Consider the following 25,660-nt stretch of genomic DNA (forward strand, 5'->3'; position numbering starts at 1 on the left):
CCATTTGGTTGTAGGAACCAAGAGAGCAATGAAATTAGCCTACATTTTGGGACATTGATTTTTCAGGTTTTCCTTTTTTTTTAATTAGCAAGCCACGGTTGGGCAGAACCCTACCAGAGTACAGAAACATTGCATCATTGCCACAGCGAATGAGGATTTGGGAGCCACTCAAATATCTTTTGAATTTGCAATTTGTAACTCATTAGGTGCTGTTTGTCATCCACCTTGGCTGTTTTATCATCTGGCAAGGCAAAAACCACTTTACGGGACTCCTCCATCAGTTGTAGTCATAGGTGCTCCTAAGCCATTCTTTGATGAGCTGGGTCAACTAGTTGACTCTTGCTTATTTGATCATAACTAGAGGAATGATTAATTTATCACTAGTTGATTTAGTCAGCTAGTCAACCTGGTTGACTAGTTAATGACTAGGTTGATTGAGTCTTTTTGTTCATAGGCATATTTTCTAATCTAAAGGAATCTCTAATAAGGGGTTAAAGTGTGTTTTATGTATAAAATCCTCTGCCAAACCATATAAATATATATAAAAGGATCTCCTCGTATGCATTAATTGATGAATCAAGAGAAAGGAAAGCAAAAATCCTATCTCTGTCTCGCAAACCTCAAGATTCCATAGCAAGAGGTCATTGCTTTCACATATCTTTGACTATATTTGCTAGTATATTTTGTCTTAAAAGTTTTCCATTTTCCTTTCATATACTTTGTATCCTTGTAGTCTTCAGACGCTTCTATTGATTTCAAAAACATTGACCCCTTTATTGAAGTTGCAATGAAATTTATCAAAGGGCGCCTCTGTATATCCGTCCACCCATCAGACACTATAGAAACACCACTTTCAGCCCAAGAAAACTTTTTATATTCCAATAATTTATCCACATTTGCTTTCTCCTCTTTCAAAATGATTGTTCTTAACTTGAACCGGGAAGCACATACCCACTCAAGTTAGAATTTGCCAAGGATGTAACTAGATCCTTCCAGTAAAGATTTCTAGCTATGTTGAATGGTATGAAACTTGAAAAAAAGAATCTGCCACTTTCCTATCAATTTCCTCCCTTCCATGTTCATTAAACGAGCCTTCAATTGTTTTTTGCCAAAATCTAATCTCCTCCTCTTCATAGCCTCACCACTATTATCGCTAGATAGTGGTATGTTAATACAACTCTATGCCGCCATAGCCTTTTTTTATCAACATTTTCTTGTTTCTTCCTCAACAGCTTAAGTGTGACATCATCAACATGAGAGCACAACCTAATACCTTGTTTTTTGATCTTCAAGAGATGAACTTTTACTCGTGTATGATCCATTAAACTCTATATTACAAAAATTATACTTAAATTGCATATTCCCCCTCTCCAGGACATTTACCCAACTTTGTTACAAGGGCCCACAATGGCTGATCCTCGGGTACCAAACTAGAAGCACATGTTGAGCTTGTTGTCGCACTGCTACTAGCACTTGCAACTTAGTTTCCTTTATCAGCCATCCTATCACACAATCAAACAATTCAAAGCAAAAATACCATGTAAGAATAAATCAACAAATCATAAATGATAAAATCAAGAACTAACCTATGTAAACTCATATAAACTAAAAATATAAACTGAATATATCTAAATTATAAATTGAAAATATATATTGAATACAAACTGAATGTAAATTGAAAATTAGAAACTGAATATATCTAAAACATAAATTAAAATTTGAAAATATATACCGAATAAATAACTGAAAATTAAAAACTAAATATATCTAAATTATAAATTGAAATTTGAAAATATATACTGAATAGATACAAACTGAATATAAAGTTTAGAACAAAGTTATAGAGATTGTAGTTCTAAATCTTCTAAGAGCAAATTAATTTCTTAGTCAATCTTACAAGTAGGAACCGGTTAAGGGCCCATAACATCAATCACAAATCAAAGGAAAGAACTGGACAACCAACGTCTACATGTATTATACCAACAAAATGATAATACAGGTAACTTCAAAATCCCCATGTTCAACAAAAAAGCAAACCAATTTTTTTTCTCATGAAATAGCAAACTTTTAGTAATTAAAGAAAAATAACAGAAAGTACCTCTTCACTGCCCACTGGAATATCGGCGGAGGTGAGCTAAGAATATCGTAGTCACACACACACACAGAGAGAGAGAGAGAGAGAGAGAGAGAGAGAGAGAGAGAGAGAGAGAGAGAGAGAGAGAGAGAGAGAGAGAGAGAGAGAGAGAGAGGAAAAAAAACGATGAGGGGGAGGGGGGGGAGGTGGAAGACGAGATAGAGAGAGAGAGAGAGGGAGAAGACTAGAGACAGAGAGAGATAGTGTCTATGGCGAAGAGGAGGAAGACGAGGGAGATAGGGAGAAGACGAGAGAGGTGAAAACGAGACAGAGAGTGGGAGAAGACGAGAGAGAGGTGGGGAAGACAATGGCGAAGATGAGAGAGCGAGTGAGAGAGAGGGGGAAGGCAAGAGAGAGAGAGAAGTGGGAAGACAAGGTTTTCGAGGGCAAGCAAGAGAGAGGGGGAAGACGAGAGAGAGAGAGAGCGAGAGAGAGAGAGAGAGAGAGAGAGAGAGAGAGAGAGAGAGAGAGAGAGAGAGAGAGAGAGAGAGAGAGAGAGAGAGAGAGAGAGACAAGGTTTTCGAGGGCAAGCAAGAGAGAAAGGGGAAGACAAGGTTTTCGAGGGCAAGCAAGAGAGAAAGGGGAAGATGAGGGTTTTGGGAGAGAGAGAGTCAAGGGTTTAGAGGGAGGGGGGGGTTGTTTCATTTCATTTTGTTTTTTTCTGATTCGGGTCAGAATTAGACCCGACCCAAACTGGTGCAATGTGGGACCCGACCCACGGCGTACCCGCATTGAGTTCGGTACCCATACCCGTGTTGACATGGGTATGACATCCCAGATGCCGTGTCACGGTTTACATAGATGAAAAGTAAACTTTTTGAACTGTTATAATGGGGAGACGAGGATTTGAACCAATCATGTGTTATTTGAAACAAAATCCTTTACTAGTATTATAAATGTTTTCTAAAGTGCCAAAAATAACTCTTGCAAAATATATATCTGTCCTTTTTGGTATTTTTAGTAATACTAAATGAGCTTATCAAGCTCTTAATGAGCTCAAGTTCATGCTCAACCTTGACTCTTTTAATTAAATGGGCCTCATATTTAAGCTCGATCGTTGGTTTATTAAATGAACAACATCGTGTCATGCTGTTGTGATATGAGCGTAAGGTTCTCATGATACACTCTGCTTGTTTCTCACCCATACTCTTTAAGTAGTGGCTCCTAGCTGTATTTCACCCAAGGGGCAGGAGATTGTTTAAAATTTGCTTTCAAGATTGTGCAGAACATCATGAAGTTTTCTCGTGGTATTAGATTATCAAAGTGTTAATTCTCTTGGTCCTTTTATTAGCTGATTTCATTGTAGAAAACTCCTTTCAGGCAAGTGATTCAGTGTGTTATTTCCACTCACTTTCCTATCTAAATTATTTTCTTTGTAGTATTTAAAGCCTCTCAGTTTCACTTATTTTCTTCCATGGCATTATGAAGCCTATAAAATTACTAGAAAGAAACATCTTATGAGACCAACAATATTTCCAATGCGTGACCACTAAAGTCTAGCATTAGAAAGATTGCAAAAATGTAAATTTGAAGGGCATCGTAATTCACAAAAAGCATGGAAGTTTTCCACTTGTTCTACATGAAAATACATTTCTTGAAGAAGAGTAGGACTCATCTAAAATCTTGGGATTGTGAATCTCCACTTTAGAATGGAGTTTTTAGGTTTATGTATTTAAAATTGAGTCTGAAGAAGCAATGTTTGACAACAAATTTGAGCCATCCAGTAAGCATGAGTCCCATAAGGTTCCAGTAGCTGAGTACAGTGGTTGATCCAGGATTTTTCACCTAACGAATCACAATGGATTGCTTAATATTTGAGTTAGTCTTAAATTCCAGGTTGTCTGGAGTCTGGACTGAGCCAAATGTGGATGCCTTTTGCATTTTCCTGAATTGAAAGGACCAAGCACATTATCACCAGTACTAAGAATTGAGTGCAGCATAAGTTGGGCATGACAAATCTAAGCTAGTTGAACCTGGTTGAAGCCAAGTCCGTGTCTACTCCTAAATGCAACTCATGCAAAAAAAAAAATTTACTTTAGTGTAAGCAAACAAAAACAAATAGAAATTCTATCAAAAGAAACTGTTTTGTTCAGAGGATGTTTCTTCCACTGAATAGGTTGCATCGTTCCATCTAATTGTGCATGTATCTATCTTTTGGAGGAAACAATGTAACTAACTTGATTGTGTCTCTGGTGAAAGTTCACGTCTTGAAAAGCTTTAAATTTATAGTCAACTACAAAAATAGATACATTTAGGATTCACATTGCTATACTGCTTTTCTCTTTCCCATCATTATCATCATGATGCATCATCATCAATGTCCATAACTGAGTTTTGCTATCACTTGAGAGTTCTATATCCATAAATCATAATTTGTTCCATCTAGATAAAAGCGCTAGCTCCTTGCTGTCCTGAAACTCAGCATCTTTAGTTTCATCACCTTACCTTTTATTAAATATATTGGAGATTTCAGCTGCATTGATTACTTAGGGAGTACCTGGAGCGAGTGAGAGAGGGACTATGGGATGATATTATTGAATTGTGAACCTGTGTATGTGACTTTCTAATAAAGTTAGCGTTGAAAAAAATGTAACTGACGTGCAAAAGTTTATGAAAAAAACTAAACACTTGTACCAGGTAGGGGAGGTAAGGATGCTTCATTCCCACTTTGGCTGATAATCTCCTTTCCAAGGGCTTCATGGCCTTCTGAGAAGCATTTTTGCGAGATACAGTAGTTTTAGTTTCAAAAATCATTTCCATTTGTCTTATATATTAATGCCTGAGAATTTTGTTTAGTGATGCATGCTTGCAGTAAATGCCCCATAAAAGTTCCCAACTTTCCAAGTCCTTGCTTTCAATCCTTCATTTGCTTACCTTGCTGAACATGGTGGTAATAAGCCTAATGCATCACCATCACGCTTTTTTAGTGAAAATTTATTAAGTAAATAGAATGAAGCATGCTTTCCCACAAATCCGTGCCTGCATTATATAGAAATGACCTATTTGTCAAATTTGGAGACTAGGTGCTTTCAAGATTTTGTTCAAATGTGAGTGCTGTCATGTCCTGTCTCCGGGGATACTTGATGAAGTAGGGTAAAGAGGATAAAGAAAAAAAAAACTAAAGACATGTCCTAAACACTTGGTTATGCTGAACATGCATGTGGGTTGGGGAACCTCTGCGGATCTGAAGATATAATTGATAAGAATGTCAATTATGACTAATAAAGCATGTTTCGTTTTCTTTTCCCAGGAAAAGAAGTTGGAATGGGGACAAGGTTTAGCTCAAAAAAGAGAAGCTGAAGCAAGGTTGCAAGAGTTGGAGCTTGAGAAAGACAGACCCTTTGCTCGAGGAAGGTAATCTGATGATGTTTAAATGTTTATTTTTGTACACAACACTTATTTCTTATTGAATTATACGATTAACTGCAGTCTCTGTGTCACATGGGAGCCTTCAGTTAGTGTCTGTCTCCAAGTTAATATTGACTCTGGTACATGTAAAGACACTTTAGGGATATGGCAACTGTGGTTTTTATGACCTTGATCCTTTGTTTTGTTGCCATTCTTTTTTTTTCCTTTTAAAATTAATCTTTAACATGCTTCTGTGTACGTGCCTTAATGAACATGAATCGTGTTGTGCCATGGTTGGCATTCTTGGGGCTTCGTATCAGATCAGCCACATGCAACTCAGTGACTGAGACAAGTCACAGATTTTATTTAATCTATTAAACATTTAACCTAAATGATAAGTATATATTTATAATACAAAAACTTTAAAAAAGTAACATGTACGTGTGTTATTATATATATATATATATATATGTTTACCATAAAAAAGTTAACATATGTATTATATATATGTATATATTTAAGTTTTCCCATATATATAATATACATCATAAGTAATAAGCTATGTCACATAGACACGACAAAAGGCCCCACGTACCCGTGTCGACATGACCCGACACGGGTACCGGTACCAGGCATGACACAGGTACGTGCTGGGCTTGGGTTGGGTCGGGTCCAATTGAAACCCAACCCAAACCCCAACTCTCTCTCTCTCTCTCTCTTACTATTTGAGAATAAAAACGAGGGGAGGAGAAGACGAAGAAGCAACATGAGAGAGAGAGGGTACCTCCTCGTTCTTCTTCTTCGCATGGGGAGAGAGAGAGACAGAGACAGTGGGTATGAGGTTTCCTTCCTCCTCTTTGTTCTTCCTCTTCGCAGAGAGAGTGCGCATCAGCGGCTCCTTCTTCTTCTTTAGAGAGAGAGAGAGAGAGAGAGAGAGAGAGAGAGAGAGAGAGAGAGAGAGAGAGAGAGCAATGTTCCATTTTTTGAAAAAACCCGAAGGATGACCTGATGTGATGGTCCTCCGCACTGCACTACTTGGTGAGCCTTTGACGCTATCCTCCTTTTCCCTTCGATGCCTTTGCGTCGAACGCTTCTCTCGGTAACTCTCTCTCTCTCTCTCATCAGTACCTACTGCCGTTCTCTGATGCTTCCCTTTCCTCCTCCCCTTCCCCCTTCCTCTTGTCCACCATGACCAGACTCTCTCTCTCTCACTCCTTTTCTTTTCCTCTTCCCAACTCTGGCATACACTTATAACACATGGCAGCCAGGTTTTATAACTGAGTCATTCTTGGATCAGACCCATACCAGATTTGAATTAGGCTTGGATCTGACCCAGGTCTGAATCAGGCCTGGGTCTGATCTGATCCAGGTATGATTCAGACCTGAGTCTAACCTATATAGGAATCAGACCCAGGTCTGATCTAGGTCCGAGTTAAACTTGTGTCAAAGTCAAGACTAACATATATATATATATATATATATATATATATATATATATATATATATATATATATATAGAGAGAGAGAGAGAGAGAGAGAGAGAGAGAGAGAGAGAGAGAGAGAGAGAGAGAGATCATTCTTGGGTCATACCCAGACCTGTGGCTGATCCAGATCTGAATCAGACCTGAGTCTGACCCAGGTCTCAATCAGGCTGGGGTCTGGACTCTGGTCTAGGTCCAGGTGTTATAACTGAATCATTCTTGGATCAGACCCAGACCAGACTTGAATTAGGATCAGATCAGACCTAGGCCTGAAGGTGTTATAAGTATAACTGAATCATTCTTGGATCAGATCCAGACCAGATTTGAATTAAGCTTGGATCTGACCCAGGTCTGAATCAGGCCTGGCTCTGATCTGATCCGGGTCTGATTCAGTCCTGAGTCTAACCTATATAGGAATCAGACCTGGGTCTGATCTAGGTCCGAGTCAGACTTGGATCAAAGTCAAGACTGACATACAACAACAACAACGCCTTCATTCAAAACAATTGGGGTCGGCGATATGAACCAAAAAGAAAATCATTTTGGGTTCTCCACATGAATCCTTCTCCTCCACTCATTTCTATCCAATGTCATGTCCTCGGTGAGGTTCAAAGCATTCATATCCTTTCTTATCATCTCCATTCAAGTCTTCTTAGGCCTACCCCGACCTCTTTTAGCTAATATATTTTCCCATTTCTCCATCCTTCTAACCGGAGCATCATTAGGCCTTCGCTGAATATGCCCAAACCATCGTAAACGATTCTCACTCATCTTATTTTCAATGGATGCAACGCCTACCTTCTTACGTATTTCCTCGGTCCGAATCTTATCTTTTAGTGTCTTTTCACACATCCATTGAAGCATACACATCTCAGTTACACTCATTTTTTGAAAATGATGTCTCTTGGCAGCCCAACATTCCGTACCATATAGTAAAGCGGGTCTAATTGTCCTTCTATAAAACTTTACCTTCAACCGCAATGGCATTCTACGATCGCACAACACTCCAGTTGCACTTTTCCATTTCATCCACCCAACCTTAATCCTATGATTTACATCTCCATCAATTTCTCCATTCTTTTGAATGATAGATCCCAAATATTTGAAACAGTCATCTACCACTATTTCTTGCTCACCAAACTTCACTACACTCTTATCACTACTTCATTGCTTACTAAACCGACATTCCATATATTCTGTCTTACTCTTACTCAACGTAAAACCTCTTGCTTCCAAAGTCTGTCTCCATAATTCTAACTTAGCATTAACCCCAGCTCTAGACTCATCAATCAAAAAATATCATCAACAAACAACATACACCACGACACATTTTCTTGAATTGATCTCGTAAGTTCATGTATCACTATAGCAAAAAGGAAAGGGCTTAATGCAGATCCTTGATATAACCCAACCGTTATAGGAAAATTGTTTGTCACCCCTCCACAAGTGCGGACATTGTCTTTAATTATACTAATGTACTTGAGAGAGATACCTTTCTTCATCATTATCCACCAGAGAACATCCCTAGGTACTCTATCTTATGCCTTCTCCAAATCAATAAAAACCATACACAAATCTTTGTTCCCCTCTCTATATCTCTCAATAAGTTGTTTAAGAAGATGTATAGCTTCCATAGTTGATCTTCCAGGCATAAAACCAAATTGATTCTCTGATATCATGGCAACCTTCCTCAACCTATACTCAATCACCCTCTCCCAAAGTTTCATAGTATGACTCATGAGTTTTATACCACGATAATTTGTGCAATCTTGTATATCACCCTTATTCTTATAGAGAGGCACCAAAGTACTCTTCCTCCACTCATTAGGCATCTTATTTGTCCGCCAAGACTGACACACACACATACACAGATATATATATATATATATATATATATATATATATATATATATATATATATATATATAGCCTTGTCCCCGTACCCACATTTTTTGAACTTGCCGTGTCGTACCCTCCGCACCTGCACCCGTACCCGTACCCATGTGACATAGGTAATAAGCATATGTACAATTATTATTATTTATATTATAACTTTAAAAAATTCAAAGAATATAAGACTCCACTGAGTCAATGATAACAATTGGCTGAGTTGAAACATTGACTCAGCCAATTTTGGTTCCTAACCAAGTTACCTAGATTTTTTACTCAGTTGGGGACCACTTTGATCGAATTTGGCCGTGTCACAGTTGGATTGGCGAGCTTTCCAACTGTGTTGTGGTAACTTATAAATTGTAATTATGCAATAACTAATAAGAATTTGGAGTTCTAAAACCCTCCAAGTGTGTGTGTGGGGTTAAATAAATAAATCTCCCGTCCTTCATTTTAGAAAAATGGCATGCTTGTTTCTTGTTTTGCTTGTGTCCTTGTCCATGTGACACAGGTAGTCACCCATGTTTTCTAGTCGTTGATGTGTTTTTTTATTTTTCATATGTAATGCAATGATTTTTTAGATTCACTGACGCATTATATTTTAAAGGTCGCTCTCATTAATAGACTTCGTTAGCTTGTATCTGTATGTCATTGCTTTCTCGTTTGTATAATGGTGGCATCTATGTTCTTATGGCTTTCTCAAGTGAATTATTGATGTTTAAGTTAGTCCAATCATACTTTTGTGCAAATTTCAGTGATGATCCTGAACTTGACAAAATGCTTAAGGAGAAAATTCGATGGGGTGATCCTATGGCTCATTTGATCAAGGTAATAGATTTTACTTAAATGTTTATCATGTTATGCTTGTTGGGACTGTTTATTTATGATTCAACTAAAATTTCAGCGTAAAGATCCTGTTCTAGAATTGGAAGACCTGGGAAATGATGAGAAGATGAAGGAGTCAGGTTTTGTGGTCCCTCAAGCCATACCCAGCCATAGCTGGTTAAGGAGAGGAATAGATCCGGCTGTAAACCGTTATGGTATAAGACCAGGACGTCATTGGGATGGAGTTGATCGTAGTAATGGTATGCACTTTTTATTTTTTGACATCTTTTTGCCTTTTATCTTCAATATTTCAATCGAGACAAATTAGTTGAAATTAATCTTATATATATCACATGGATATGGGGATTAGACCACTTTTGTGAATTTCCAATATGACTTGTATATAAAGGGATAGAGAATGACAGTCAAAACGGAGTCTCAATGTGGCATTATATATATATATATATATATATATATATATATATATATATATATATATATATATATATATATATATATATATATATATATATATATATATATATATATATTCAAGTTGTGCCACTCGGGATATTTTAGGTCTGGCCTGGCCCAGCCATTTGGTGTACCAGGTACAAACCACCCATGACCTGCATGTAATTTAAAAGGAATATAAAGTATAAATTGTAAATGAAAGGGGCTTACCGAGGGATTAGGGTTTCCACTCCATTTGAAAGTTGCGTCCAGCATCTACCTTATTCAGCTATTCTGGCCTAAGTCACATGGATATGGATGCGGTAATGGGACACATTGCAGATATGCTTCGTATGACACATCAGTTCTTAGAAATTGGAACATGCTTTCATGGTACATGTATATACTGAGACTTTTGAAAGTATTGAATTTTTGTAACGATCTTAATGCAATAAAAAGTAAATTTTAAATATTTTAGTAATCTATACTATGTTATTATATTTTTATATATACTGAAACTTTCTGATATTTTATTGAAAAAACCCAAAATTTCAAAATATCGCAAGATTTTTCTGAGACTGAGAATTGTGACATCTTGTATTGTTAGGCTTTTCTTAAACTGTCATTGTTTATTTTTTGTAGCATGTCTTGAAATTTCTTATTCACATTTGATTATTTGCGCAAATTGCTGGTATTACTTGATAAACAGAAAGTAATGAGTGAGATATTTTGACAAACGTATCATGTACCCAAGGCATGATGGCTGTATTTATAAAAACATGGCTGAAATGTCCTAGGACTATGTAACATGGGTGTTTCCATAAGGGTGCATACTCGTGTTAACTGGTGTCAAAAAATGTACTAGTATGGGTACGGTCAGACCAGTTTCGGATCTGACCTGATCCTGACCCAACCCACTACTAGTTATGTGGGATCATTTGCATCAATTGTTAATGCATAAATGGTTCTTCATCCATTAATTTATGGTGTTTGATACACATGCTCACATACATGCACACATACATTTCTCAAAAGAAACACACACACACACAGACATGTGTAGCTTTACTCCCGTATCTGTAATTTTTGAAATTCTTGTGTTGTACCCTACTTTCATGCTCTCCGGTACCTATATGATAGGCCTAGGATAGCACATAAAACATTTAAAGTGCACAACAATTGAAGTATTAATTATCACTTTTCTGTGCGGATGCATTTTGACATGTTGGGAGTGGGTTATCTTTTTATACCAACAAGGACAGCTTTTCAGTGTCTTGTGTTGAAACTTAAACTTTGGGTTTTTTCCTCCAAGACATTATAAGGATAAAGCGGAAAACATTAGAAATATGTAGGTATTGGAGTGTGATTAAAGCTGGGACACGATCATTACATTTGAGTGGTTGTTACTGTGAGCTTTTCGAATAGGGGTCATTGCAAATATGGACTACTTAGGTTTGATCAGAACTGGGAGAGGCTCATTGCATTTTAGTGGTCTTTACTGTCAGGTTTTTGAAATGAACAAGTCATGCAGTTTTTAGGATCGTGATTGTTGTGATTTTCTTCACTAAAAGGAATTAAAAATGGGTTTATTGTGATAAGTTAGGGCTGTTATTTGAGATTTGGGAGCCGCTTCCACGTCTTTGTGTGGTTGGCCTCATGGAGAGTGAACTTAGATTTTTTTCCCTTTTTTTCGCAAGATAACTATAGCTGGTTGCATGTGACTAGAATGATCTCTTTGAGTGGTTTGTTGGAAGTCTTTGCTAATTGGTGGTTGATTAATAAATACCTATGACAAAAAGATTTTAAAGGAATATGCTAACTGAAGAATGGTTAAATTCAAGTTTTGTCAAAATGCATTTTTTGTTTTTTGCTTGTTTGCTTGCTTGAAGGGAAATGAAGGAAATCTTGACCCTTTGCATTGTGAAATGTCATTATGGAGAATCCTTGTCTTCCTCTCTAGCTACCTTCCTTAGGGATGCAAATGGATCACATCTGTATCGGTTAAATAAATAGGAAAGTTGGATCTGGATTGGGTTGGAACAACCAAAAATTATAAAACTCATACTGGATCTGGTTCGTTTGCATCCCTCACCTTCCTCCATGAAGGAGTGAAGTTGAGGAATGCACAATAAAAAAAAGCGTGATTATTTCATCACATAAGATTAGTAGAGTCTGATCATGTAATCGATGCTGCGTGTTCTTCACCACGATTGATTCTTGTTTAGACCTACCGAATACTGGACTGAAGTCGAGGAATGCACAATCAAGTTATTAACACTTGTATACCCAACTGCACATGTTCTGCAAGTGTTCATGCTGGAATGCTTGATGTGAGTTGATAATATTTGAACTGATGCATGGACCTGAATGCTATAAAACTACACATGTTAAGTTGAATTAGAATTGATAATTTGATACATAGTAGCGAGTACAATGGTCGTTACATAATGAAATTTTGATTTGCTTTCAGGATTTGAAAGGGATCTGTTCAAGAGACAGAATGATAAGAAGGCAACTGCAGATGAGTCCTATCTCTGGTCTGTTGCAGATATGTGAAAAAGCCAATTGAAGATCCGAAGACATCTTTATGATGGTCCTGCAAACAATGGGGTTTGCTGTATATTCCATTTTCCGACAGGCAGACAGGCAGCCAGCCAAATAAAGCGTAATCTTATTCGTGTGCTTGTTGAGCCATCCAAGCCAAAGGATTGGCTGCGCTGTTTGATTTTATTGTCGCAATTATGTGATAGTGTTTTCATCCTTCGTTGGTAAAAAGAGCTCTCGTGCTTGTCTTGTGCATCGTGAAGGTGGATTCTCATTGTATCTTATGGTCTTGTAATCATTTCTGCTGCTCACAAAAAATGAACTGTGGCAGTGTGTTTATGGGTGGAAATTTAGGCATACGCCTAATATTGCGGCAGCTCTTTTCCATAGATCTATCCTAACGTACAACAGTGTTTGGGATGTCATGATACGGATTTGGGTTGCATGTTTGACTGAATCCAAATCCATTTTGTCAGTTACTAAAGAATGTGGAAGCTAATTAACAGGCCTCCTTTGGTGGTCTGTCCTCCTGGATATTACTGAATCTGGTCCACCAGCGGCTGTTGGCCATTCAAACATCAGGAGCTTCTCTGAACCGGCTGCTCAAATCTCCGGTCGCATCCTTATGGAAAAAGTCTCATTGTTGTCGATGATTTTGTTCCTTGTCCATTAAACCTTCCAAATTACTACGTGAATTGCCTGAAGCCAACATGATTTTAAACTGGAAGTGCCTCTGCAGTTCTTCAGAGTCTAGAATAGAATTCTATATCGTCTCTCATAGCAAACCTCAACTATCCTTGCACCTCATCATAGTTCACACTGAAGGCTTCTCGGGTGAAAATGGATTGTTACCATGGTTTAGACCAGAATAGATTACCATTGCTGATCCTCCATGAGACTTTATTAGCAATAGCCGACCAGCCCAAAAAAGGCTTTTGCAAGCCCCCGAGCACCAAGAACTCGAGTGAATTGTTTTTTTTTTTTGATAGGCAAGCTGCGGTTAGGCAGATCCCCACCAGTTATACAACGTACCATTGGGATTTGAACTTGCAACGTCCCAAGGTGATGTGTAATAACAGCTGCTACCAAACAATCAGGGGTTACTACTTGTATGGGCAGGTCTGGGTCAACCCTGACTCGCTCATTGACAACCCTACCTATGCTAACAGTGGGTTGAATGAATCCAGGTCCATCCAAAGAACATTTCGTGAGATATAAAGATGATAGAATATTAGTTCAACCCTATTTAGACAATCCCTTTTTGCCATTTTCCCCCGTTTTAAATTTGTCAAAGATGGCACATGATTGTCACATGTGCTGGTCCATGCATTATACAAATACCCAAAGATGGAACCATTGTCATTGTGAGCGGGATAGCTTATCTTTAAGTTTGATATGTTCACTAGGCCACAGTGTGCATTCGGGTCCGTCATAGGATCAATCAAGGAGTCACCAACAAACTCATGGTTAGTCCAAACTCCACGCATCTTGCTTAGCGTAGTGGATTACAATGGTCAATCCGGATCCAATCAACAACAACATGTGAATCTACATTTAAATGATTTTAGACTAGATATGCCAGTTGAACGGTTTTGGTGCTAAGTTGCAGTGAGCCGGGTGCCAACTGACCATGGAAGCTGAGCTGCCCAAGTTTTGACTGTAGGCTGTTGTTTTCAGAATTGGTTTGACAAGGTGAATCGAGTTGGTCCGGAGCGGCATGAAGTTGGTACAGATAAAAATCAACTGGGCAAAGAAAGCCCAAGTGCTGAGCTTTATTTGTCTTAATTGTTTCAGATTTTAATCTGTTTTTAAACTTTTGCTGCTATTTTTCTTTTTTCTTCTTACGGATCATTAGTCAAATCTAGTACATCGTCAAATGTAGTAAATGTAATCTTCTTTGAAATGTAGATGCTTAAAAATAGAGAATCTCTTGAATTTTGGATGTTTAAGCTGGATATAAATTATGGATGCTTGAGTTGTGACTTTCACATTTTGGATGTTTAACGTGGATATAAATTTTTTGTGTTTCTTTAAAATTTTGGCCGATCGGTGCTCAATTTTTTGTGTTTCTTTAAAATTTTGGATGATTATGTCTCTTTCTTGTCATTCCCCTCCGCCTCTCTAACTTCTGTTTTAAGTATGCGTTCCGAGGGACTCAAATCCGATAGGCTACTCTTCAGTGTTATATGATTTGGCTTGACTCCTTCCTGCAACATCTGTCTAAAGAGCACAAGAGACTCAAATCCAAGCTGATTCTGGTTCAACCCAGAAATCGTGGCAGTTCATGAGATAACATCTCTTTTATCAATTTCTACAAACAGTCTCCGGAGCTTGGTGAAATTGTCTGGAAAAATGCCACCCATACTTGTCATCATTATTTTTAACATATTTTGACATTTTTGAATGCTTTACAGTGTAGAACCTAGTGATCATAATTGTACTAAAATTGTATGAAATCTAGTTATAAATAATTTTTCATTTGTGGTTAGTAAGTCATTCCACCTGTATGTATAATCGACCCTCAGGTTGTTGAGGCACAGGTGAATAGATTATACTATTGATTGATTTATTTATGTGCTAGTCCACCTTTATGTGCTTGATTTCTTGCTTATGATTAGAATCATGGCACAGACTACCACCCCCTTGTGCACCATTGAAGTCTACAACTTTGTTTTTGATTCTCTTCGTTTTTTTTACAGGTGGACATTAGAGGAGCTTTGGCGTGATCTCAGTTGACATCTCCTTTACCTTGAGTTCAGCTCATCCTTTAGCTTGCCAACACCGTTTTAGTTGTGTATCAGATTGATGGGGATGAAAAGACAGAACCTGGCTCTTTTGATTGTAATGTGTGGTTTCATGAGGAATACTGGTTATGCCCAGTTCTTGGTTACATTGTAATTAAAATAAATGATAATTAAAGCTTGTAATCTCTCTCTCTCTCTGGTTGTGAGCACCCAAACTCCAAATCAACTCAATTGCTTCTGTTAACTGCAGAAGATAGGTGAGCAGAAAATGTCTCAATTTAGATGAGGGGAAACAAATTCCATTAGTTAAAGCCTTGATTTGTGCATAAATGCTGCTATGAGAGAGTTTCTTTTTGTGAAGGTTGTGCATGTTGTAGCTTTCATAACTATATTTTAATTGCATTGACCCACAAGCTATCTCCGAAGGCAGGAAATGCTTCATTGAAACACTTTGCATTAGCCTCTATGGGATGCAAGAGCAATACACATTTTATAACAATGTTTATAACAAGCCACAACATCATAACCCAGTGACTTGGGTTCGTGCCCAATACCGAGCACCATGGAAATACTGTTCTTCGGCTTCTTGAACAAGGCATGCAAAATTGGAATAGTAGAATGTCAACATCCTCCTTATCTTCTTTGAAATACAGGTTAAAGAAGTTATATCATTGCAATATTTGTCAAAATAAAATTGTAAAAAAATTAATTGTAATTTTAAATATAAGTTATTAGGATAGAAACAACACTATAAAATGGTCATGATGAATTTTCTTTTCTTTTCTCCATGCATATAGGTTGCCAGAAATCTGCAGCGACAGCAATGACCCCAATAAATGCTCTTGTTCTCCATGAACGCTGCATAAACAAGCAAAGAGTGCAACAACTCAAACAAGTGGGGCATATTGTCGACATGCAAGAAAAATACACAACAGAAATGCTAAAAAAAAAGACTATAAATAGTGGCAAAGCGAATTCGGAATACTCGGACCCATAACCAGCCGACCTCAGCCAACAGTTGAAGAGTCTGTCATCAGTCACTATGGGAGGAAGAAACGGGTCGACCAGGTCCGAGGGCTCGCAAGCCTGGGCCTGTTGCAAGACCAATATCAAGGCCAACACCAACAATACCAAAATCAAGGCTTAACCGCTTTCCATATTCTCTGATGTTGTCTTTAGATATGCTTCTTTGTAGGACAGCTTCCTCAAGCCATCTACCTACTTATTTATATGGCTGGTTTGGACATGAAACGACTGCATTGAGTACCCAGTTTTAAATGGCAAAGCTATGAGTCAGAATTCATTGTCCCCAAGTTTAAATGCGAAAATATTGAACGACCAATTTATCAGTTTTTGGTGCTAGTAGTATTCAACACAACTATAACGTAAAAGCTAAGGGGTCTAATTAATTGCATGACAAAATCAATGAAAATTGGTGGAAATTAGAAACCATAACTTTTCTTGCACAACAATAAAATCAATTAAAACGGCTACTAATTCATATTTGGTGATGATTTTTCTTTCGTATCAACGTAACCGCCATACAGTGTGTGTGCGCACGCGTGCACACACACACACACACACACACACACATTCATGGATTTATCCATGAGGATGGACCACAATCCATTTTCACCATTTTCTTGTTATTATTGTTTTGATTATGATCATGCTGATGTGTTCTAATGATCTTAGTAGGGAGGGACTTTTGTATCTTTGGATTCTGTTTTTCAATAAAAAGAATCTTAGGATTCTGACATGTAAATAGGTTTTTTTAAGGGTTAAAAAATCTTTAAAAAAAAATGGTTGAAAAATCAATAACCTATAACTTTTCAAATTTAAAATGTTTAAAATTGTGTTTTTCGTCCCAAAAAACATCAACAATAAAAGGCCTGTTCCTAGCAAAATGAACAAGCCAAGCATATCTGTATGGTTGAATTGCTGGAAAACAATGTCTAACACCAACACACTCAGTCATGCACACCTAAGCATCTCTCACACTCAGGCATGCACACCTAAGCATCTCTCTCTCTCTCTCTCACATATATGGGTGTTGTACCACCATAACTTGCAGTGGTATACACTTGATTTACATAGATCTAATCTCCAAACGTGAAAGCTAACCTTTGGATGCATTTAGCACGTCCAATTTACCATTTTCATGTGTTAAAGTTGACTCAAATAAGATATTTTCTATTATTTCTAAACTGCCCATATTTTCATGAATTGTGAGCCGTTGATTTTTCATCATCTCAAAAATAAATCTGATGTTGTATTAGCCATGATAAAACCTTCTAACATGTTAAACAAATCATACTAAACACATCGGTACAGTTAGATTTACCACTTGGTGGCCAGATCCATGCAAACAAGAGTGTGTACCACCATAAGGTATCGTGGTATATATAAGGGTCTATACTTCGAAGTTTGATTATGAAACATGGTCACAAGTTAATATCTCGGCAACTTATCATTTGCCACCCATATTGCATATCGGGTATATATATATATAAAACTTATATATCGTTAATGTATCGACAATTTAATTACTATTGAAATATACACAAAGATCAGTAAATTTGAGGCACTAAATTAATTTCATTAGCTGCAACTATCAGTTAATTTTAAAAAATGTAAACAAAGAACATGTACATACAAACCCATGTGAACTTAGATGAAGACAAAATAAGACTTTTTTAGACCCATTGAATCACATAATTTTCTTTTTTCTTTTTGCTTTCAGTGATGCATTGGTTAATGTCTGGAAGAAACCACTGATTTATTTATTTTATCACAGAAATGACTAATATTATTTATTTTTCACAATAAAACTACTTTTGTGATTTACAAACTGTGGCCAGTTGAATTCAACCACAACTCTCTTTGACTCTGTGGCTTGATCAGCAATTTACTGACTTAAAGAAAGTCATCGTTTTGTAAGATTTTACTGAACTTGTCATTAGAATAGCATTAATGGAACAGTGATTGAAACACATTCTATGTTTCACTCTGTATGTGCTTAAGAAAGATGAAATGTGATCTTAGTTGGATTTGGATGCACAACTTGATACCGGATCCAGATCCTATTATTAATCGGATACCATTTTGACTGCCAAATCCAAACAGGTTGGGATATCTGATCTGAATCCTAACAATTTATGTCCCCAAATATCAAAGTACAAATGTTCTTGATATAACACAACATAAACAAAATAGAAATATGATAAAATCATAAAAGCTAAAAGGATAGTACTCACAAGAAAAATTATGTTATGTTAGAAATATGCAATGTTTTGGCAGTATCATGATTTATCGGAAATTTATCAGTTTGAAAATGTTGCGACTATATTGACGGTATTTATGCCTTTGGTAATAACTTTCACATTTTTTATAACCTATCCTAAGACCTAACCATACAAATATCACCTTTTGTTCATGAAATAGACAAGAAACCAAAACAAGTGCCATATTTTCATGGTACAAAATTCATCGTTTATATACCAACATAAGTTCTATCAACACTTAGTATTTTAGTATGTTACTATAGTTTACAATAAATAAATATTTGAACCTGCCTGTGGACGCTGACTATGTGACAAATATCACGAGTTTTATAAAAATCTCGGTATAATATCACGAGAAATCGCTTGAAAGTTTAAATCGGCAATTTCTTGCAAGATTTTCAAAGCGTGACAAATATCACAAGATTTACATTTTTAACAGAACCCCAGAGTTTTTTATTTTTAAATGTATTTTATTTATATTTTCTTATAAAAAATAAATTTTATTTATTTTTTATTGCCGAGATTTTTCAGAAAAAATGAGAGATTTATGAAATTTTTTAAAATCTCCCAAGTTTTTTGACTGCCGATATTTTGTCATTTTTAGCTTTTGTCACTACGCTGCTAAGAGGCTTGAGGCTGTCTGTAGGGCGGTTGATGCAGATGATCCATCCCCAACACCCGCTCACCAATGAAGTTGTATGTGCAAGGATGGGAGAGCTCCGGCACTTGCATCTCTATGAATCTAAGTAGTTAAGAGTCATGTTGGCCTTGCATTTGTTTCTATATTAGAGAAGGGGTCATGCTAATATGCTAATAAGGGATGCCTGTTTTCACAAGGGCAGATGTCATGTCACACATACAATATTATATATTGTTGGCCCCTTCAAAAAATTTGAATTCGGGTTGGACACACCGGTGATGTTTGGGCGAAAAAACTAGAGTGTCACGTGAAATAATCATAGAACATCTTTCAGCGGACAGGATTACCAGATGAAAAAAAATATCATTTGACAAATGAGCTGATCTGAACCCCCTACCCAAGTTGCATGCTGGGTCGTGCCCATATTTCAGTGATATAGGTTATCAATATTTTTCTAACAAAAAAGATACTATTTATTACCAAGATCCAATGTCTAGTACATCGAGGAGATACATGCCCAACATCAATGAGCTACTTAGAGAGAGAGAGAGAGAGAGAGAGAGAGAGAGAGAGAGAGAGAGAGAGAGAGAGAGAGAGAGAGAGAGAGAGAGAGATTCAAGCTTCAAAATCTCTTCCCTTTCCCTCCATGCACGTACAAATTCATTAATCAAATGGGTGATGGAGAAGGGGATCTAACCACCCCGCAGGCCGACTCTAATGACTTGGCGACGGTTTCAGTGGTATTCAACACAAAGGGCAATACATCTAAGCATTCTTGTGGAAGATGAACGAGGGCCTTAAGGGCCTCACAGCCCGAGTCACTTGGGGTCTTTCCCTTCTCTACAAAGTCTGAATACTCTGAGCCATATTTGCTTAAGGTCGACAGGAACGCAAATATTTGGTCTGCTTCATCGGCTGCAGGAGCACTTGCATCAAAGGAAAAGGGCCCTGGAGCCCACGGACCCGAAGCCCAGGGACGTGAAGCCTGTGCCTGCAGCGGGCTCACCAATGCACCCAGCACCAACACCAACAAAAGCAACATCTGAGCGCTCTTCATATTGATATATATGATGATATATTGCTTTTGAGATGTGCTTCTTGATCGCTCCTTCAAACCACGACTGCCATCTCATAGGCTTTTTACATATTTATAGTTGGGTTTGTTGATGAAACTGCCTTGCGATGTCATTCAACTTAGCCAACATTCATTTTCCAAGTTAAATAACAACAATTAATAAAAAATTATATGGCTGGTTTTGGACATGAAACGACTGCTTTGAGTGCCCAGTTTTAAATGGCAAAGCTATGAGCCAGAATTCATTGTCCCCAAGTTTAAATGGTAAAATATTGAATGACTAATTTATCAGTTTTTAGTGTCAGTAGTATTCAACACAACTATAACCTAAAACCTAAGGGTATAATTGAATGGCAAAATCAATAAAAATTGGTGGAAATTAGAAAACATAACTTTTCTTGCACCCCCAATAAAATCAATTAAAACGGCACACTAATTCATATTGGTAATGATTTTTCTTTCGTACCAACGTAACTACCATATAGTGTGTGTGTGTGAGCGTGCACACACACACACACACACACATTTATGGATTTATCCGTGAGGATGGAGCACAATCCATTTTTCTTGTTATTATTGCTTTAATTATGATCACGCTGATGTGTTCTAATGATCTAACTAGTAGGGAGGGACTTTTGTATCTTTGGATTCTGTCTTTCAATAGATAGAATCTTTGGATTCTGACAGGTAAGTAGGTTTTTTTAAGGTTTCAAAAATCTTCTTTAAAAAAAATGGTTGAAAAATCAATAACCTATAACTTTTCAAATTTAAAATGTTTAAAATTGTGTTTTTCGTCCCCAAAAACATCAATAAAAGGCCTGTTCCTAGCAAAATGAACAAGCCAAGCATATCTGCATAGTTGAATTGCTGGAAAAAGAATGCCTAACACCATCACACTCAGGCATGCACACCTAAGCCGTGCATAGTTACTCACTCACTCTCTCTCTCTCTTTCTCTCTCTCTCACACACACACAGATATATATATATATATATATATATGTACCACCATAACTTCCAGTGGTATACACTTGATTTACATAGATCTAAACTCCAAACGTGAAATCTAACCTTTGGATGCATTTAACATGTCCTATTTACCATTTTCATGTGTTAAAGTAGACTCAAATAAAATATTTTATTCTATTTCTAAACTGCCCTTATTTTGAAGAATTGTGAGCCATTGATTTTCATCATCTCAAAAATAACTCTGATGGTGTATTAGCCAGGATAAAACCTTTTAACATATTAAATAAATCATACTAAACACATCGGTACAGTTAGATTTACCACTTGGCGGCTAGATTGATAAGGAAGCAGATCGGGTCATGCTAAACATGAGCCTTCGGCTCATGCGAAAATCACAGCCGTCAGAGCCACCATTGCAGATGAATGCCATGTCTCCCTCCCTTTTTCCTGTTAATGGCGTCAAGTTAATTTGGTTTTTAAATGCAAAATAAAAATAATAATAATAATAAAAAGGAAGTCATACGGGATCCCAAAAAGCATCTCTCTCTCTTGCTGTTGTGGAGGTGGAGATGCGCATAGACGCCGAAAGCCCCTCTCTCATCTCTCTCTAGTTGGTGTGGAGGTGGAGATGCACAGAGATGCTGGAAGCCCTTTACTCTCTCTCTCTCTTTCGTTTCTCGTTCTCTTCTCTCTTTGCTGTGGAGCTGAAGATGATCGATACGTCAGAAGCCCTCTCGTTGTCCTATGGAGCTAATTGACACTAGAATCCATCTTGCTCTACCTTACTTTCGTGGACGCCTGAAGCCCCTTGCTGCCCCTATCCCCACGTACAGCTGCGAGCCACCATTGCGCTCATTTATCCTTTCATCACTATTGAGGAGTGGATCGACAGCGTAAGCCGGTCACTAGCCCTGTCCCCATCCTGTGTTTCTCATTTTTAGCATAGGATACGCTCCTTTTTTTTTCTGTTTCATAGGGATACATGGTGAAATTTCTTTTATCTATGTTAAAAAATGAATATTATGTGAATCTAATATTGTTTTTCCTCTATGATTTAGTTTTAGGTGCCTCTATGATTTGGTGTTTCATAGATGTTCTAGGGTTTACGTTTCTATTTCGTAAAGGTTACACGATTTTGTTAGGGTTGTTGTTTTCTAGAGAGTCTATGTGCTCAAAAATGGTTTTGTTATTAGGGTTTTTAATAGATAGTTGTGTGTTTACATCATCGTCATATTCTTTTCTTGTTTATATATGGTATGGATTTACTGCACAGAAAAAAAAGAGGAAGGAGGGTACCCTCTGGTAAAAATCAGAAGCACCGGACGAGGACAAGGCGAGTGACTGGCTTACGCCATCGCTTCTCCACAGTTATGAAAGGATAAAGGAGTGCAATGGTGGCTCACAACTATATGTGAGGATAGGGTCAGCAAGTAGGGTGGAGCAAGATGGATTCCTGCATTAATTAGCACCACAAGACAACGAGAGGGCTTCTAACGCATCAATCATCTTCACCTCGAGAGAGAGAAGAAAACGAGAAACAAGAGAGAGAGATGAGATGATAGAGGGCTTCCAGCGTCTCTGCGCATCTCCACCCCCACACCAACAAGAGAGAGATGAGAGAGGGGCTTTCGACGTCTCTATGCCTCTCCACCTCCACAATAGTGAGAGAGAGAGACTAGACGAGATGAGAGAGGGGCTTTCGGCATCTCTGCACATCTCCACCTTCACAACACAGAGAGAGAGAGAGAGTTTTTGGGGTCCTGTACGGCTTCTTTTTTTTATTATTTTTTTTTTGTATTAAAAAACCAAACTTGACGCCGTTAACAAAAAAAGGGAGTGAGACGTGGCCTTCATCTGCAATGGTGGCTCCGGCTGCGATTTTTGCATGAGCAGAAGGCTCATGTTCAACATGACCTGATCTGCTTTCGATCGTCAATGTATCGACAATTTAATTACTATTGAAATATATACAAAGATCAGTAAATTTGAGGCACTCAATTAATTTCATTAGCTGCAACTGTCAGTTAATTTAAAAAAATATAAACAAACATGTACATACAAACCCATGTGAACTTAGATAAAGACAAAATATGACTTTTTTAGATTCATTGAATCACATAATTTTCTTTTTTCTTTTTGCTTTCAGTGATGCATTTGTTAATGTATGGAAGAAACCACTGATTTATTTATTTTATCATAGAAATGACTAATAGTATTTATTTTTCACAATAAAACTACTTTTGTGATTTACAAACTGTGGCCAGTTGAATTCAACCACAACTCTCTCTGACTCTGTGGCTTGATCAGCAATTTACTGACTTGAAGAAAGTCATCGTTTTGTAAGATTTTACTGAACTTGTCATTAGAATAGCATTAATGGAACAGTGATTGAAACACATTCTATGTTTAACTCTGTATGTGCTTAAGAAAGATGAAATGTGATCTTAGTTGGATTTGGATGCACAACTTGATACTGGATCCAGATCCTATTATTAATCCGATACCGTTTTGATTGCCAAATCCAAACAGGTTCGGATATCTGATCGGAATCGTAACAATTTATGTCCCCAAATATCAAAGTACAAATGTTCTTGATATAACACAACATAAACAAAATAGAAATATGATAAAATCATAAAAGCTAAAAGGATAGTACTCACAAGAAAAATTATGTTATGTTAGAAATATGCAATGTTTTGGCAGTATCATGATTTATCGGGAATTTATTAGTTCGAAAATGTTGCAACTATATTGACAGTATTTATGACTTTGGTAATAACTTTCACATTTTTTATAACCTATCCTAAAACCTAACCATAAAAATATCACCTTTTGTTCATGAAATAGACAAGAAACCAAAACATGGGTCATATGTTCATGGTACCAAATTCATCGTTTATATACCAACATAAGTCCTGTCAACACTTATTATTTTGGTATGCTAGTATAGTTTACAATAAATAAATTCATAGATATTTAGAGTTGGGTTTGGAGATGAAACTGTCTTGTGATGGCATTCAACATCCAACTTAAATGGCAAAGTCATTAGCAAATTAATAAAAAAAAACCATTGGATGTCACGACAAATATCTCTCTCTCTCTCTCTCTCTCTCTATATATATATATATATATAGGGTGCTCCAGGGGCCCTACTCATTTTTATTAAACGATTGACCATTTTTAATCTAACAATTGGAATGAATGCTAAAAATTGATTCCCTGAAATCATAATTATTATGCATTACAAAAGAGGTGGAGAGACGGTTTCTATAGTAAAAAACACAAATGAGTTATTAATTTTGGGAACCAGTACGGGGAGTCACCAAAGGAAAATTGATGTCATAAATGAATGACATGCTCACACATGCATGACATTATTAGTATGTCTATCTCGGATGAACTATATTTTCCATACTTGAAGGTGCCATGTGTCTCAGGTGCGGATCCTAGCTAGGGGTGGCAATTTCTGACACGACCCGCCAACCCGCCTCTTAGGCGGGTTCGGGTTGGGCTTAAGCCAACCCATTTAATAAACGGCTCGACCCGCGTAACCCGTTTATTAAACAGGTCGGGTTCGGGTTGGGGGTATGCCAACCCGCCAACCCGGCTGACCCGTTTAATAAACGGGTTAGGCGGGTGGGTCAACCCGCCAACCCGTCTGCCCGACCCGTCAACCCGTCAACCCGACCCGCCAACCTGACTACCTTCCAACCCGATCCGTCAACCCGCCAACCTGAAAACCCGTTTACCCGACCCAACCCATTTATTAAATGGGTTGGCGGGTCGTGTCGGGTTACCCGTTTATTAAACGGGTCGGGTTCGTGTTTGCCACAGCCGACCCGTTTAATAAACGGGTCGGGTTCGGGTTGAGGTATGCTGACACGCCAACCCGACCCGCCAACCCGACCTGATTGCCACCCCTAATCCTAGCTATAGAGCTTAAGTGTGATCAAATGTCCTTTGTGCCCCCAAGACTTTTTAATAATGATTTAGAAATTTGTAAGCTCATAGAGTTTTATACTGATACCCTGACATAGACTCAGATACACTGAATATTAATGTAACATTCTAAAGATTTTTTAATACTTTCTAACAATATTTCAATAAGAAATGCAATTCCAAATATCAAAACATCCCAAAATTTTATCGAGTAATAAATTAAAAAAAATCCCCATCCTTGTACTCATAGTGCAGAAGTAAAAAATGGCAAAATATTGGCAGCCAAAAACTCACAAAAATTATATTTTCTTAAAATATTGTAATCTTTTTGGCAAA

General features: G+C 37.4%; 1 protein-coding gene across 2 annotated transcripts in view; it reads left to right on the forward strand.

Moving 5' to 3' along the window:
- The window catches only part of LOC149814698 (pre-mRNA-splicing factor of RES complex protein), a 38,975-nt gene extending 25,924 nt beyond the window's left edge, over positions 1-13,051 (forward strand). For both annotated transcript variants that reach the window (XM_089990206.1, XM_089990205.1), the window contains 4 exons: positions 5,385-5,488; positions 9,609-9,681; positions 9,758-9,938; positions 12,602-13,051. In XM_089990206.1, coding sequence (XP_089846332.1) covers positions 5,385-5,488; positions 9,609-9,681; positions 9,758-9,938; positions 12,602-12,687 — 444 coding nt within the window. In that variant the 3' untranslated portion in view covers positions 12,688-13,051. The remainder of the gene's footprint in view (positions 1-5,384; positions 5,489-9,608; positions 9,682-9,757; positions 9,939-12,601) is intronic.
- The last annotated feature ends 12,609 nt before the right edge of the window (positions 13,052-25,660 follow it).

The sequence above is a fragment of the Nuphar pumila genome, chromosome 15 (genome assembly GCF_984573655.1).
Source record: "Nuphar pumila chromosome 15, dmNupPumi1.hap1.1, whole genome shotgun sequence".
Classification (NCBI taxonomy): domain Eukaryota; kingdom Viridiplantae; phylum Streptophyta; class Magnoliopsida; order Nymphaeales; family Nymphaeaceae; genus Nuphar; species Nuphar pumila.